General features: G+C 36.8%; 1 protein-coding gene across 2 annotated transcripts in view; it reads right to left on the bottom strand.

The window, feature by feature from the left end:
• Positions 1-10,414: 10,414 nt before the first annotated feature.
• lhfpl4a (LHFPL tetraspan subfamily member 4a) overlaps positions 10,415-16,403 on the bottom strand; it is a 97,840-nt gene continuing 91,851 nt past the window's right edge. For both annotated transcript variants that reach the window (XM_084129399.1, XM_084129398.1), the window contains one exon: positions 10,415-14,365. In XM_084129399.1, the coding sequence (XP_083985525.1) occupies positions 14,361-14,365 (5 nt within the window). In that variant the 3' untranslated portion in view covers positions 10,415-14,360. The remainder of the gene's footprint in view (positions 14,366-16,403) is intronic.

The following is a 16,403-nucleotide window of genomic DNA, read 5'->3' on the forward strand; positions in this document are numbered from 1 at the left end:
TAACAGTAATTATTAGTTGAATACATTAATAAATTATAATAATTGAATACTAACTAAACATGAACATAATCAACATTTACATGAAAGATTTATACACATGAATTAATGCGCAGACCGCTACTGTAACAGAAACTTGTATGTCGCCTTAACTGTTTTGAAATGAAATATGAAATAACAATACTTAACTGCATAACACTACACACAAGCTTTGCTGTCAGGACAGACACACTAACACACACTGTATATATAAATATATAGATATTAAGTGTACCTGTGAGAGTTAAGAGTCTGTTGACAGTTTTTGCAGTTTTTCCTTCACTCGTAACATCAGAATTAACAAAAAAAATATTATATATACCATTCACCTCAATCTGCTTCATGAGGAAATCTTGTTGCTTTGATGACCACTGCGACACCACTGACTCTATGGTTGATATTATTTCTTAAATTAGCAATGGTATTTTAATATGCAACAGCCACATATGTCAAAGATAAAACAAGGGCTGTGGAGGGCGAAAAAATCACAGTAAGTGAATTATTGCAGATTTCCTTCATCATGATATTGAAATTTAAGATTAGCATCAAGTATTAGCAAAAGGCCTGTTATATTTAGTATTAGTTGAAGACTTATTTTTGACATTTTGCAACATGTATAACACTGTTACAGACATGGTGTTCCATTTGAAATCAAATTTAGTTTGTGGTTTAATTTTGATTTACTTCATGAAATTCATTAACATTTTTATTTAGCTTCATGAGTTCAATTTTATAATACATGTCTACTATGTATCAACATTTAATTGTTGATTACATCTATAATTGCACGGTTTACCCTTTCCTTACACCTTAACCCAACCTTAAACCTAACCATAGCTACCACCAAACCTGTCTCTAACCTTTACCCGTATCCAACCTTAAAGGGTAACTCTCGCCAAAATGCAACCTAGGGTCTTTTTGTTAATCTACCCAAGGCGAACTTTCGTTTAAAAGCATAATTAGAATGGAAACGCCACTTTTAAGTTTGACCGTATTTTCGTTTTCGGTCAAATTGCCTTTTGAATGGGAGTGCTTGGGGCACTTTTATGATAGCATCAAAAATCGCTATTTTTGTGTTCAAAGGTTTTTTTATTGAATGACAACTTTGCAAAAACAATGACTATACAAAGGAATATACATTTTGTTTTTGGAATATACATATAAACATACCCCACCCATATCCCGCCCTCCCACCCAATTACAAACAGACCTGCATTACAAATTCCTGCATGAGATGATTTAAATCACAGTCTAAATTATAATACATAATGGTGAAAATATTAAGAATGGAAGACACTAAATACACACCTAAAATAATAATAAAAATAAATAAATAAATAAAAAAAAATAAAAAAAAGGGGGAAAGGGGTAGCTACTCTGATATTGTTGTAGTTGGTTTCTCAAAGAATGTCAAGAAGGGGCGCCATATTTTGTCAAATTTATTCTCAGATCCCTGGGTGGTGTAACGTATTTTCTCTAAATTCATACAGGACATAATGTCCCTAATCCAATGTGAGTGGGAAGGAGGAGCAGGATCTTTCCACTTGAGTAAGATAGCCCTACGAGCCAATAAAGAGGTAAAGGCTAATACTTTCAGCTTAACTTTAGGCAAGCCCAAATTTGGAGCAATGCCAAAAATTGCAGTAAGAGGGTTTGGCTCAATTTGATGATGAAGAACTTCAGAAATCGTTTGAAAGACTGACGTCCAGAACTCATTCAAGGTGGGACACGTCCAGTACATGTGAAAGAGTGACGCAGGTGCGCTCTTACAGCTATCGCAGGTCGGGTCCACATCAGGGAACATACGAGCTAGTTTGGTTATAGATATGTGGATACGATGTACTACTTTAAATTGCACAAGAGCATGTCGGGCACACATGGAGGTGGAGTGTATTCGATCCAGGACTGAATCCCACATGTGATCAGTGAATGCAGAACCTAGGTCCTGTTCCCACATGGTTCTTATAGCTACTAATGAAGGGCTATGCAATTTCGAAATAAGGTTGTAAAAAACAGAAATTGTGCCTTTTAATGTGGGGTTAATGGAGAGAAACATATCGACAGGATTGGCTGGGGGTTTATTAGGGAACTGGGGTATTAACTTCAGTATATAATGCCTGATTTGTAGAAATCTGAAAAAATTAGTCTTTACGAGACCAACGTTTTTTGTCAATTGAGAAAAACTAGCAAATATATCATTGATAAATAAATCGCTGATGCATTTTAAGCCTTTTTTATGCCAGATCTTAAATGCACCATCCACCAACGAGGGAGCAAACAAATGATTAGCTGCAATTGGGCTGAGAAGTGAAAAAGTCTGCAGTCCAAGATTTTTCCTAAATTGGGTCCAGATTCTAAGGGAGTGCTTAATCGTGGGATTACCGTTGGGAATAGCAGAAGAGAGTGGGAGTGCGGCGCTTAAGAGGGCAGATAGAGACAATGGGCTAATAGTGCTGGACTCCATTGTTACCCAGACTGGGGCTGAGTCATCGAGGTGAAAATGCACCCAATACACTAAAGAACGAATATTAGCAGCCCAGTAATAGTATTGGAAATTAGGGAGGGCCATTCCACCTGTTTGTTTGGGTCTTTGAAGAAAAGCTTTCCATAACCGAGGATGCTTACCATTCCAAATATAATTTATCATTAAAGAGTCAAGGGCCTGAAAAAAGGATTTAGGGAGAAAAATGGGGAGACATTGGAAAAGATATAGGAACTTTGGGAGAAGTGTCATTTTAATTGAATTTATTCTACCTATATAAGAAAAAGTCAGAGGAGACCACTTCGATAATATTTGCTTTGCCTGATCCAATAATTTGAGGAAGTTCGATTTAAATAGATTTTTAAAATTCCTGGTAAAACACACCTCAAGATAACTCAGATGATCTGTCACCACCTTGAGAGGAAGAGCAGTATACTTGAGTTTAAGTGCTTCTGTATTAATCGGAAAGAGTTCACTCTTACTCAAATTAAGTTTATAGCCTGAAAACTGACTAAAGACCTCCAACACAGAAAGTGCCTCCGGTAGGGAGGTGGTTGGCTTTGAGACAAACAAAAGTAAGTCATCAGCGTATGATGATACCTTATGCTCGCTTCCTCCTCTCCATATCCCCTGTATCCGTTCGTTACTGCGAATGGCAATTGCAAGTGGTTCAATTGCAATAGGAAAAAGGAGCAGGCTCAAAGGACAACCCTGCCGGGTCCCACGATGCAGATCAAAACTACTCAAGTAGCGGCTGTTTGTTAATACTGAGGCAGAAGGGCATGCATATAATAGTTTAACCCAAGAAGTGAAAACAGGACCCAAACCAAATTTTTCAAGGGTAAAAAATAAATAATTCCATTCTACTCTATCAAATGCTTTTTCAGCATCCATAGAAGCGAGGCATTCTGATTCAGTATTCTTGGGGGAATATAAAATGTTCATTAACCGGCGGACATTATAAAATGAGTGGCGTCCCTTTATAAACCCAGTTTGGTCGGGGGATATGATAAAGGGAAGAATATCCTCCAATCTGTGGGCAAGAATTTTGGCAAGTATCTTTACATCCGTATTTAATAGTGAAATTGGTCTATATGATGCACAATCTAGAGGATCCTTATCCTTTTTTAACAACAGGGAAATACAGGCCTGATAGAACGAAGGGGGGAGTTTACCTGAGTCAAATGAGTCAGAGAATACTGAACATAAAAAGGGTGATAATTCAACTGAGAATTTCTTGAAAAAGTCAGAAGAAAGTCCGTCTGGGCCAGGAGATTTACCTGATTGCATAGATGTTATTGCTGCAATAATTTCCTTCTGAGTAATAGGTGCCTCAAGGCTATGGCTCAGGTCTTGAGAAAGGGAAGGCATGTTTAGGTTACTGAAAAAGGTTTTCATGGCAGTTACGTCTGCTGTACAATCCGAACTAAACAAATTTGAATAACATTTTTAGAACTTATCGTTAATTAGTTTCTGATCTGATGTTATACACCCACTGTCTGTCCGTATTCCAGGGATAAGTTGCTTCGCTCTAAAACCGCGCAATTGGTTGGCCAGGAGTTTACCAATCTTGTCACCATGCTCGTAAAAAGTACTTCTGCTCCTCAGCAACTGGTCGGCAACTTGACGAGAGGCAAGAAGGTTGAATTCTGTCTGGAGTTTTAAACGTTCTTTGTAAAGTTCAGGTGAAGGCGAATTAGCATATTGTCTGTCTATGTTCAGAATCCGATCAGCAATTTCAGTTTGTTTCTGTTTTAAACACTTATTTTTGTGTGCTGCAAATGATATAATTTCACCCCTCAAATAGGCTTTCAGGGCTTCCCAAATCATTGCATTGGACACATCCAGTGTTTTATTTATACTCAAAAATGTTTTAATATGGGTGGAGATGTGAGTAAGAAAACTCTCATCTGAGAGCAACAGTGGATCCAATCTCCACTGTCTTCTTGTACACTCAGCATCAGAGAAAGCCACTTGAAGGAGCAGGGGAGCGTGATCTGAGATCACAATACTTTCAAAACTGCATGACTTAAGATCTGACAATAAAGAATTATCAACAAAAGAATAATCTATTCGGGTATAGGTATGCTGGACATGTGAAAAAAATGTATATTCTCTTCCTATGGGGTACAAAAACCTGTACGGATCAGAGAGGTTTTAATCAGCAAGAAATGATTTGATATGATCAGCAGATCTGCTAGGAGTGGCCGGATTAGGGGAAGAGCGGTCTAATACTGGATCTAGATAACAATTAAAATCCCCACCAAGAATAAGAGAGTGAGAATTGAGATTAGGGAGGTGAGAAAAAAATCTCTTAAAGAATTGTACATCATCAAAGTTAGGTGCGTAGACGTTGGCCAAACTGACTGACTTATTGTAAAGTTTGCTTGAAACAATAATAAAACGTCCATTTTTGTCCGATATAATGTTTGAGGACTCAAAAGGAATATTACTATCAATAAGGATAGCTGTATTTGAACATAAGTATTTGAACACCCTGCTATTTTGCAAGTTATCCCACTTAGAAATCATGGAGGGGTCTGAAATTGTCATCGTAGGTGCATGTCCACTGTGAGAGACATAATCTAAAAAAAAAAATCCAGAAATCACAATGTATGAATTTTTAACTATTTATTTGTATGATACAGCTGCAAATAAGTATTTGAACACCTGAGAAAATCAATGTTAATATTTGGTACAGTAGCCTTTGTTTGCAATTACAGGCAAAGGTCAAATGTTTCCTGTAGATTTTCACCAGGTTTGCACACACTGCAGGAGGGATTTTGGCCCACTCCTCCACACAGATCTTCTCTAGATCAGTCAGGTTTCTGGGCTGTCGCTGAGAAACACGGAGTTTGAGCTCCCTCCAAAGATTCTCTATTGGGTTTAGGTCTGGAGACTGGCTAGGCCACGCCAGAACCTTGATATGCTTCTTACAGAGCCACTCCTTGGTTATCCTGGCTGTGTGCTTCGGGTCATTGTCATGTTGGAAGACCCAGCCTCGACCCATCTTCAATGCTCTAACTGAGGGAAGGAGGTTGTTCCCCAAAATCTCGCAATACATGGCCCCGGTCATCCTCTCCTTAATACAGTGCAGTCGCCCTGTCCCATGTGCAGAAAAACACCCCCAAAGCATGATGCTACCACCCCCATGCTTCACAGTAGGGATGGTGTTCTTGGGATGGTACTCATCATTCTTCTTCCTCCAAACACGGTTAGTGGAATTATGACCAAAAAGTTCTATTTTGGTCTCATCTGACCACATGACTTTCTCCCATGACTCCTCTGGATCATCCAAATGGTCATTGGCAAACTTAAGACGGGCCTTGACATGTGCTGGTTTAAGCAGGGGAACCTTCCGTGCCATGCATGATTTCAAACCATGACGTCTTAGTGTATTACCAACAGTAACCTTGGAAACGGTGGTCCCAGCTCTTTTCAGGTCATTGACCAGCTCCTCCCGTGTAGCTCTGGGCTGATTTCTCACCTTTCTTAGGATCATTGAGACCCCACGAGGTGAGATCTTGCATGAAGCCCCAGTCCAAGGGAGATTGACAGTCATGTTTAGCTTCTTCCATTTTCTAATGATTGCTCCAACAGTGGACCTTTTTTCACCAAGCTGCTTGGCAATTTCCCCGTAGCCCTTTCCAGCCTTGTGGAGGTGTACAATTTTGTCTCTAGTGTCTTTGGACAGCTCTTTGGTCTTGGCCATGTTAGTAGTTGGATTCTTACTGATTGTATGGGGTGGACAGGTGTCTTTATGCAGCTAACGACCTCAAACAGGTGCATCTAATTTAGGATAATAAATGGAGTGGAGGTGGACATTTTAAAGGCAGACTAACAGGTCTTTGAGGGTCAGAATTCTAGCTGATAGACAGGTGTTCAAATACTTATTTGCAGCTGTATCATACAAATAAATAGTTAAAAAATCATATATTGTGATTTCTGGATTTTTTTTTTTAGATTATGTCTCTCACAGTGGACATGCACCTACGATGACAATTTCAGACCCTTCCATGATTTCTAAGTGGGAGAACTTGCAAAATAGCAGGGTGTTCAAATACTTATTTTCCTCACTGTATATACCCAGCAAACAGTCAAAATAACAACAAACCAAACAGAAAAGTCGTTCTCATCCAGCATATTCAAATACCAACAAAAGCCATGAATTAGTCAAGCTGACAAAATGACTGAAAAAAAAATATATATATATATATAAAAAAAAAATATATATATAAATTATAATAATAATAAAATGGTCACGCTCATCCAGACAATTTAAAAAACGAGTAACCAATAAAAGCGTGAGTTAGGCAGGCAGAAAAAATGACAAAATGAAAAAATAATTAAATTGTCATACTCATCCACTCATGATTTAAAATAAAGATAGAAATAAATAAAAGGGCGTGAATTAGGCAATGCAATACAAGCAACAATAAAAAATTGTCACGCTTACCCAGCTGATTTTCTTATTTTCTATTTTCCTATTAAAAAGGAGTTAAGTAACATCAGTCTGGGAGAATAACTGGGAATATGAATAGAACATTGTCCACAGTTGTATACTCCGAATTTACTATGGATTCACACCCAAAGTAGAGATGAAAAATCGCTATTTTTAAAACACTAAGAAGGCTCGACACAACATGAAACTTTGCTCAAAGTATCACCAGGGGCCTGTTTCAGAAAGGAGGTTAAGTGAAAACTCTGAGTATGTTAACCCTGAAATGAGGGAAACTCTGGGTTTTCTGTTTCAGAATGGGAGGCATGTCAAACCCGAGAAAGCAGAGTAAGTCAAGCCCGTTTCTGAAAGAGAGGTAACTTATACTCAGAGTCAGTTACCATGGTAACTTACTCTGTGAACCTAACCTGGTCAGGAGCAGGTTTTCTTAGATAAACCCAGAGTTTTTCTTATGTAGTAAATGCATCTTGATTTAAGAATGTTTAGATATTTTGACCGGAAACAACAAAAATGTTAAACAACATTTTTTGCAGTGCAGAGCAGTACATTTATTTATTGCACATTTTTCTATATAACATCGGAGATGCAGAGCACATTAGTAAGGCCACTGTATCAGAGCGGGAAGGAAAGTGTGCCTCGCTCTCACGCTCCTTCTGAGAGTTTTTGTGTTGTTTCCTGGACACAAACCTGTATGAGCCATCAAAGAGGAGATTCACATGATTGCAGGTTAATGGTGGAGAAATCGGTTTAAATGAGGCTAATCTCATAAATGATGTTCACTTGATAACTTGATATCTTGCTGTGACCTCTGAAAGTAACCTAATAAGAATTTCCTTTATGATTTCCAGTGTGGTTGGATGCATTGATGACACACATAATCCCATCATCGCACCTTCCGAAAATGTACCAGATAACTGTATGGAATGGGATGACAGATGGAAGGGTAGAGATATATGCCGTAACCACCACAGCTGTTAAATGAACACAAATTATTCACAATTTATTTGGTCATTTTTATTTACTACAAATACAAAAGCAACAGTAATTCTTTCCTGTTGGATTTTTAATATTCTTCCAATATTGTTTATCTCAACTTCATCTATCAGTGGTGGTGCAGGACCAGCTTCTACCTTCTTGCTGTTGGCAGAGTAGAAGTCAAATGTTAATTTCATTAGCCTAATTAGAAAATGTAACAGGTTGGATTAGAGAGCATTTAATTATGTGAAAAGAGCATTATACTACATGGAAACAGCTGCGGCACATTGAAATAGACACTGAATTATATTTGTCAAATGTTTATAAAGTCATAGCCTACAGGCATGAACCTTTTATGCTTGGCGATTTAACTGATTGAATTATGGATTTATTGGTCAATTTTAGTTGCAACCACAATCTTTTTTTTTTCTTCTTTTTTTTTTTTTTCCTGGGATACCATGAAAATGAGTATAAGTTACCTTACCTTTCTGTCAGTTTTCACCTGATAATATAACAGTGATTAAGAATTATACTTGTGTATTGACTCGGAAGTATGCAGACATCTTTTTGTCGAGTTCTGTTGCCATGGTGAATCGTAATTTCGGAGCTCCATTGAGCATGGCTTTTCATAGTCATGGTGCACGAGCTTAACTCAGTCAACCTACTCAGAGTTGATTAAACTAACTCAATTCAGCTGTTTTGAAACCGAAAACTCAGAGTTTCCCATCTCAGGGTAAATCAACTCAAGTTGATTCAAGTTCAAGAAATCAGTTCAAGTTTTAACTCCCAACTCCTTGAGTTGGTTAAACCTCCTTATTGAAACAGGCCCCAGGGGCTCTTCACATGAACTTGAGCATTGAGAACATTGTTTGTGTACACAGAGTTTACTAAAAAGAAAGATTTTGAACAACTCACTGTAGCTGTGTCCGCCGGCATTTTGATAGTCAAAAATAGTCGATCTCCGAATGTGAATGAACTGACTCTGAATTTTAGTATTGCTTCTTATATGAGCATCCTTTTTCAAATACAAGGTCAATATTGATTTTCACTAACGACAAAACAACAAATTATCCGTGAATTTATGGAACTATTGCAATTTATATATCGAGTTCACGTGAAAAGTCCCTGGTGATACTTCGAGCAAAGTTTCATGTTGTGTAGAGACTTCTTAGTGTTTTAAAAATAGTGATTTTTGATGCTATCATAGAAGTGCCCCAAGCACTCCCATTCAAAAGGCAATTTGACAGAAAATGAAAATACGATCAAACTTAAAAGTGGCGTTTCCATTCTAATTATGCTTTTAAACGAAAGTGTGCCTCGGGTAGATTAACAAAAAGACCCTAGGTTGCATTTTGGCGAGAGTTACCTAGCGGCAAAAAATTTTTGCAATACAATATGAACACAAGAAGTACATTGTACCTATGCATAGAAGTTAAAGACACCCAATATAAAGTGTGACTGCTTCATGTGATCCATACAATCTGCAAGTTATGTTTACATGAAATTATGTGTGACAATGAAATTAAAAATAGCAATAAAGGGAAATATACAGCAATACTTGGTGTACTGGAACGCAATATGTATCATTTTGTGACCCACTGTGGCAGTGTCACATTTTTGGCATTCATATGAAGCCAACTTGTAATTACTCTCAGGATGGAGGAGTTCCTCTCTGTATAGCACAGCTTGCTGCACCTGGCTGTACCAAAGATGCGTTTAATGCCTGCTGATATGTTGGCACCTCCTCTGGCCATGACCCATCCTGTCTGTGCTGGCCAGTGCCCAGCCTTTCCTTTTTATCATCCCTCGCTCTTTTGATCTAGTCCTTCATTCTCCTAGTGCTGTTAATGAGCACTACAGGAGGTGGCTTTCTGCCAACGGTAGCCTGACTGGACACACAGACAAATTTTTTTCATAATTGTTATACAATTTGCAACTGGCTTCCAGCATATATTTTTTTATTGTGCTGATACAGCTAAATATAGCACTGATACACACTCACTCAAATTCATACGTCAGGTGTGTGGACCTCTTTTTCTAGTTTACAGGGAGTTAAATGGGATGTTATTGTGTTATAATTTGTGTGTGGATTTTAAGCTATGGCCATTTTACCTGCATGATTTGTATGAGGTTGTAAGTTGTATGTTGCTCAGCCATGAATTAGAGATAGGCTAAGCATAATATTTTTAAAATGCAAAAAGATAAACAACAAACTTGAACAAATTGTTCAGAATGTGGATCAGAAGCACTGATCAGGAATCCTTTCAGTTTCCGCTTTTTTTCGTCTGTTTTGCTTGGTACCAAAACCCTTTTTTTTGGTTTGTATATTTGGAGTGTATCTTCCCTCAAAATAAACCCATAACATGGTATTCAATGTTTTTTTTTATATATATATATTTTAAACAACAACACCAACAATGTTTCAGTTATGGTGACGATGTCAGTTATGTTGCACTCCCCTATGACTTGCAGAAATATATATTTTTTTATACATTTTTGTTTAATTTAGAGATTACAGCATTCCAGAAAGATCAGAGGGGGAAAAAACATTTACAACTAGAGCAAAAAGCATAATCTCCAAAAGAGAGGCATTAAACACGTGAAGCACAGGAAAAGACAATGTAAACTTCAGAAATTAACCTTGTCGTATCTTTCCACAGTATTCTTGTTGTGCAATTTTGGCACATTTAATTCTTTCTTTTGTTACTCTCTTTTCTTTTTTTTAAAATGGTAGATTAAGAAAAAGTGTTGCAAGACAGGAAAGAAAGTAAAAATACAAAATAAATTAAACAAACACTACTAAGTCTTCAGTAACATGGGCCTATCAAAGATTGTTTTTTAAATTGAAATATTAATAACTAGACGTTGGATGAAAATGTTGTTTCACATGAGATTAACTGAAAAAAAGTTTTGTGGCAATGAAGATAACAGCTAAGACCAACACATAAATATCAAATTAGTTCTACACTATGATCAGAATACCGGTACGTTTCTCTTAAAAGTTTCTTGTGTATGTAGACAAAAATGTTGCATAAATCAGTTAATTTGTAAAAACATCTGGGCAATGGTCATGTTAATGTTCTGTGAGACAAACACAAAATATAAATGGCTTTGAGAAGAAATTATATTGAATACTGCAGATATACACTGCCCCTGAGGTGGCTACATTTTCAGAAATAACTAGTTGTCGTTGGGGTCTCTGCTTTGTGTTTTTCCTGTCAAATAAAGATTGACCAGCACAGTGCACCCAGGATGAAATTACTATTGAATATGTATTGTTTGCTGGGCTGTGAATTTATTTGTGTGTATGACCTGTGGTACATGAAATGAATGTGAATGAATACAAATGTGAATGTGAATACACATACAAATATGTTACCAAGTTTGGCAAAACCAAGACATTTTTATGTTTATTTTTAAAAAAAAATCTGTGTGTTCACCAATGTAGCATTTAATGAATCAAAACAAAATACAACAAACCAGTGATATTGTAAATTATTAACACGGTTTGAAATAACTTCTATTTTTAAAATTAATTTGTTATCTGTGATCATAGAGTATTGCAAAGCCATTGCTCCAGTCCATTAAAAAAACCTTGCATTATACTGTGTAATATTTAAGAATTCCTTTGAATGTGTCTGTTTGGCACTCGAGAAGTTATTTGTTTTAGTATTTGCACAGTTGAAAATAATTGTGCAGTTTAATAATGTGTGGAAACAGCAGTACATTGTATGGCCTACAGTAGAGTTTGCATACACAAAGTATGGACTACAGTTGCAAGTGGTCAGTCAACAAAATCAGTCTGTTGTTCTTTTGAGAGATGAAGGCTATTATTTATATTGCTGACTTGAAAGAAAAATGAAAACTGGAATCTAACCAGCACAAAGAGAGAAGTGAATGGCGCACATGCACGAGTAGTAAAGATATTATGGATTATTTAAAAAGGTATTTTGGATGAAGTGTTGAGTCGAGGTTCACAAGAAACACCTAGAGCTATAGAAAGCAAGAGATGAAACTTCAATTGAATATATTAATAAACTGACAGCTAGAATGCTTAAGCTGTCAATGTGGCTCTTTGAACAGAGTTTAAATAGTGAAGCATTTATAACTGTATATAATACAGCATTTGTAACATTGTAAATGCCTTTATATTAATTTCTGATCAATTGAATGCATCCTAGGTGAATCAAAGACTCAGGTTCTTGAAAACAAAAAATGTCTTAGCATTTCCAAACTTTTGAATGGTAGTGTAGAAATTTATGGGAATTTATGGAGTAGCTGTTTCAGGATTACGGAATAGAAAGACAAGTCCAGTGCAGTCTAATCTTCCGGCTCCTCATAGCCTCACTCTCCATCTGATCTCAGCATTCATCTCTGGTTTCCCAGTGGAGCATATCAAGAAAATAGAGTAGGAGGGGTTCAAGACTGAGGTAGATGGGGAGCAGCAAAGCAGTCTTTATATAAGGGTTAGGAGGATTTAAGCACCATGGAGTATGTCCATTTCATGTCAACTCCAAAATCCGGCAAAAAGGGGCTGCAGACTAGGGGCCAGACATACCCCCAACAGGGCTTTCCTCTTGAGATGATCCTAATTAGTGTAAACTTTCTTCTCCAGTTCACCTTGAGGGTCTTTGTTTGCTCCAGCCACTGCCACAGCAGAAATTATGCCATTACAAGATAACAAGATAAAGTTTAACACAAAGTGGAGGGAGGTGTTGATAAAAACACAAACACAAGTACAACCTTAGAAGAATTTTGATTTTGCACACAAATTCCTATTTAGTTTGAATGGTTCATCATGATTCAAATATTTAAGGAATTTATAACAAAATATTCTGATTTTCTTATTTGTTGATTTCTATTACGAGAATAAGTTGTTGCATTTTGCATATGTGAAGAATTAAGTCACACCAGTCCATTGAATGTAATGTGAGTTTATGCTAAGAAATTGTGTGAATAATTGTGCAACACATCTTGCCTTGGAAACATAGAGGTAGTCATTTTCATGACTGTGTACCAAGTTTCAGGAGTCCCTGCTGAAAAATCCAGCATTGCTGATCACCAGCATGGGAAGCCGGAGTGTTGGTGGACCATGCTGTTTTGTTTGAGAACAGCATCACTATGCTGGTCCACCATCTAGACCATCACTATACCAGCTAAAACTAGAATATACCAACATGAAATTCATGCTGTTTTTATATGCTATATTTTTCAGCAGGGGTCAGCTAGATGTGTTATGGTTAACTTTGTGCTGTACCACTATGCTCTATAGTGTGGTATATGGCAGATAACGGCCTGAGTAAAATGCAGCATGCAGGGCTTTTCCTCAAGACAAATGATTAATGGGGAAAAATTCTCTGTCCAATGAACACAAAAAGCTGAAGAAAACGTACAATTATTAAATTAATGTAGCAGAGTCCAAAGAATGTTCATTATGCAAATCACTAATAAATCTCACAACAGTTCATTGAAAAAGGAAATATCAAGTGAAGAAGTGTCTGTAAAAAAGAAATGTAAGAAGAGATTTGCATGCCAAATTAGATGTATGTGGTATACTGGTGTATTCAGCTGTTGTTAGTGTTTTCTGCTGCACAGTCATAGAATGATCATTGGTACCTTCAGGTGAAATGAGAGACAAAATAATAAATGTGTTAAATCCACTCCAGTTAGTAGATGGAATATGATGTGGGTGAATAAATGCTTAATGGCTGTACCCTGTATCCATATAAATATAGAATTTACAATTTAATTAATCAATTAACTCTGATTGCTGACCACATGTACAAAGAGGGGAATTCAAAATTTGTCAGAAAAAGATGGTCTTCAAAATTACATCTGGTGCTGTACAAAATGTTTCTTTTTTTTCTTTCTTTTTTTTTTGTTTATTTAAATTTTTGGCTTGATGTTTTTCCTTTTCATCTGCGTGTCCAGAGTAGCACCCAGTCTCTTGTACATATGCATTGATTCCCTTATATTTTCTTAAAGCTAGAAATATGTTCCCCATTTTAGATAAATATTAAAGTCTGAACATAATATCGCTGTTGCAAGCATAATCATGACTATCATCATAATTGTCATCAAAGCATTATTAAATAACAGTAGTAATTTGTGTAACTTTTTACTTTCCCAGAGTTGTTGGTTTATGTAAAGCTGATCTTTCTTCTTTTTATTGGTTTTAATTTCTCATGGTTTTTAAACTGGTGTATGTTGAATATGTTGTCTTTTTGAAGTGTATTCCAGTCTTTTTCTATATTACAAAGAGCTGCACTAGCAGCATCCTGACTGAGATTAGAGACACAGGCCTGAGGACAAGGAGAGAGGGATGGAGGAGTAGATAAAGTAGGGAGGATGCTGTGTCATTACGGAAACCGCTGGACACCGAATCGAGGGTCCCTGGTATCCCGGATCTCAATCTAAAGCGAGAGAGAGAGAGAGAGAGAGAGAGAAAGAGAGAGAGAGAAGAGAGAGAAGAGAGAGAGAGAGAGAGAGAGAGAGAGAGAGAGAGAGAGAAATAATTATATACAGAGCAGTGAAGACCTAAAGAAAGAATTAAATACACTTTAAAGAGATAGTTCACCTAAAACTGAAAATTTTGGCATCATTTACTCAAACTGATGTTGTTGCACGACTGTCACAGTGTTTTTTCTTCCATACAATGGAAGTCGGTGGTCACCAAAATAATTGGGTAACCAACATCTGTCAAAATAATTTTGTGTTCCACAGAAGATAGAAACTCATATAAATTTGAAATAATATGAGGGTGAATAAATAATGACAGAAATTTTTTCTTTTTTGGGTGAACTATCCCTTTAAGCCCAGTGAGAAGAAATCAGACATCTGTTAATTCCATGTATACGTAATTAAACCAACATACACAAGATCACAACCCAACACAACAATCCAAACCCCTGGGAATTAGTACAGCATAAAATTACTGACCTAATCAGGAGCTATCAGTGAGCTTATACTAATTACCGTATTGATTTGTAATATTTAGTTGTCTGGGAACATTCAAACAAAGGAGGAATTGGAGGAGTGATGACACAATCTTTGACTCCTCTCTCTCTTTACTATTTCTGAATTTAAAACTATGCTCAAATCTCTTATTTTCTGAATGTTACCATTCTTAAGCTGTACTACATTTCGTTGTGTCTGATTGTATTCTGCTGTATGCTGCCCCATCTACAGTACCTAATTCTACTTTACTGTACTTTTACTCTCATCTACCTACTGTTGTTTTGTATGTTGTCATTGTCCCTTGCCATTATTGTTGCTTGGTCATTGTAAAGCGTCCTTGAGCCCTGGAAAGGCGCTATATAAATAAAACTTAGTATTATTATTATTAGGGCCCAAGCCCTGAAAGGGCGAAGGCCCTATTGTTTCCGGAAGGATTATTATTATTATTATTATTTTTTGCCTTTTTGCCACCTTTGGGGCCCTTAACATGCTCAAAAACTCTTGCAATTTTGCACACATGTCAGAACCTGCGGCCATCAGGGCCGGGCTGAAGCTGGTACCGGGGCGTGGCAGGGGGGCTCGATAGCGCCCCCTGGAATGGGGTCCGAAAACTTCCATAAATCAAACACGCTTGCATGTAATAATATGAAACTCAGTAAACATATATCATCGGGCCGAACAACTTTCGTGCTCTAAGTTTTACGCCAGCCCAACAGGAAGTTATTATACGTTGTTTGGAAAACGCATACAATGGAATGTGAAATACTCCTCCTAGGGAATTCATCCGATTGCCACCAAACTCGGTGTGAATGAAGTCAAGACATTGAGGATGAGACATCAGCAATTTTATGTACAGTCACAAAAAAAATCAGTACGCATATTGGTCTCATCAAGCCGGACAATTTTCTAATTTACAGTCATTAGCTCCGAGCAACAGGAAGTCAGATATTTTGAATGTGGATTTCTTTGCAAAATCAGCCTCTGAATTTTTACCCAATCCTCTTAAGTGGTTTATTTTATTCCCACCAAACTTTTTCAACATGATGAAAATACATTAAAGATGCTAAATTGTAAACAGATAATAAATATCTCAAACGGTTTTGCTATGGCGAGGGATTAAAGTAATGTCAAAAAAGGAAACACTAAAAACCTCCTATCTTCTAAAAATTTAATTATACACCATTTATTTCTATATAAAATTATACAAATATCAGAACTAAACCCATTTTATTCTTTTTTTTTTCAATTTAATAATTAAGTTTAAAAACACCCAGAATGTTTTTTTAGTCCAAAAAATAAATAAATTATGTCATTCATAGTGCTATACTGCCCCCTTGTGTTCAAAATCAGGTAGGCCTATTGTATCTATATAAAAATATAGTAGGTATGTGACGGTGATAATATTTTACCACCGGTTAATCAACGTGTGACACCACTGGGGGCTTTTGAATCGCTAACTTAAAAACGAAAGTAAATTATGTTTGTCCGCACTGA

The sequence above is a fragment of the Abramis brama genome (assembly GCF_963993115.1).
Source record: "Abramis brama genome assembly, chromosome: 11".
In the NCBI taxonomy this organism is placed as follows: Eukaryota; Metazoa; Chordata; class Actinopteri; order Cypriniformes; family Leuciscidae; genus Abramis; species Abramis brama.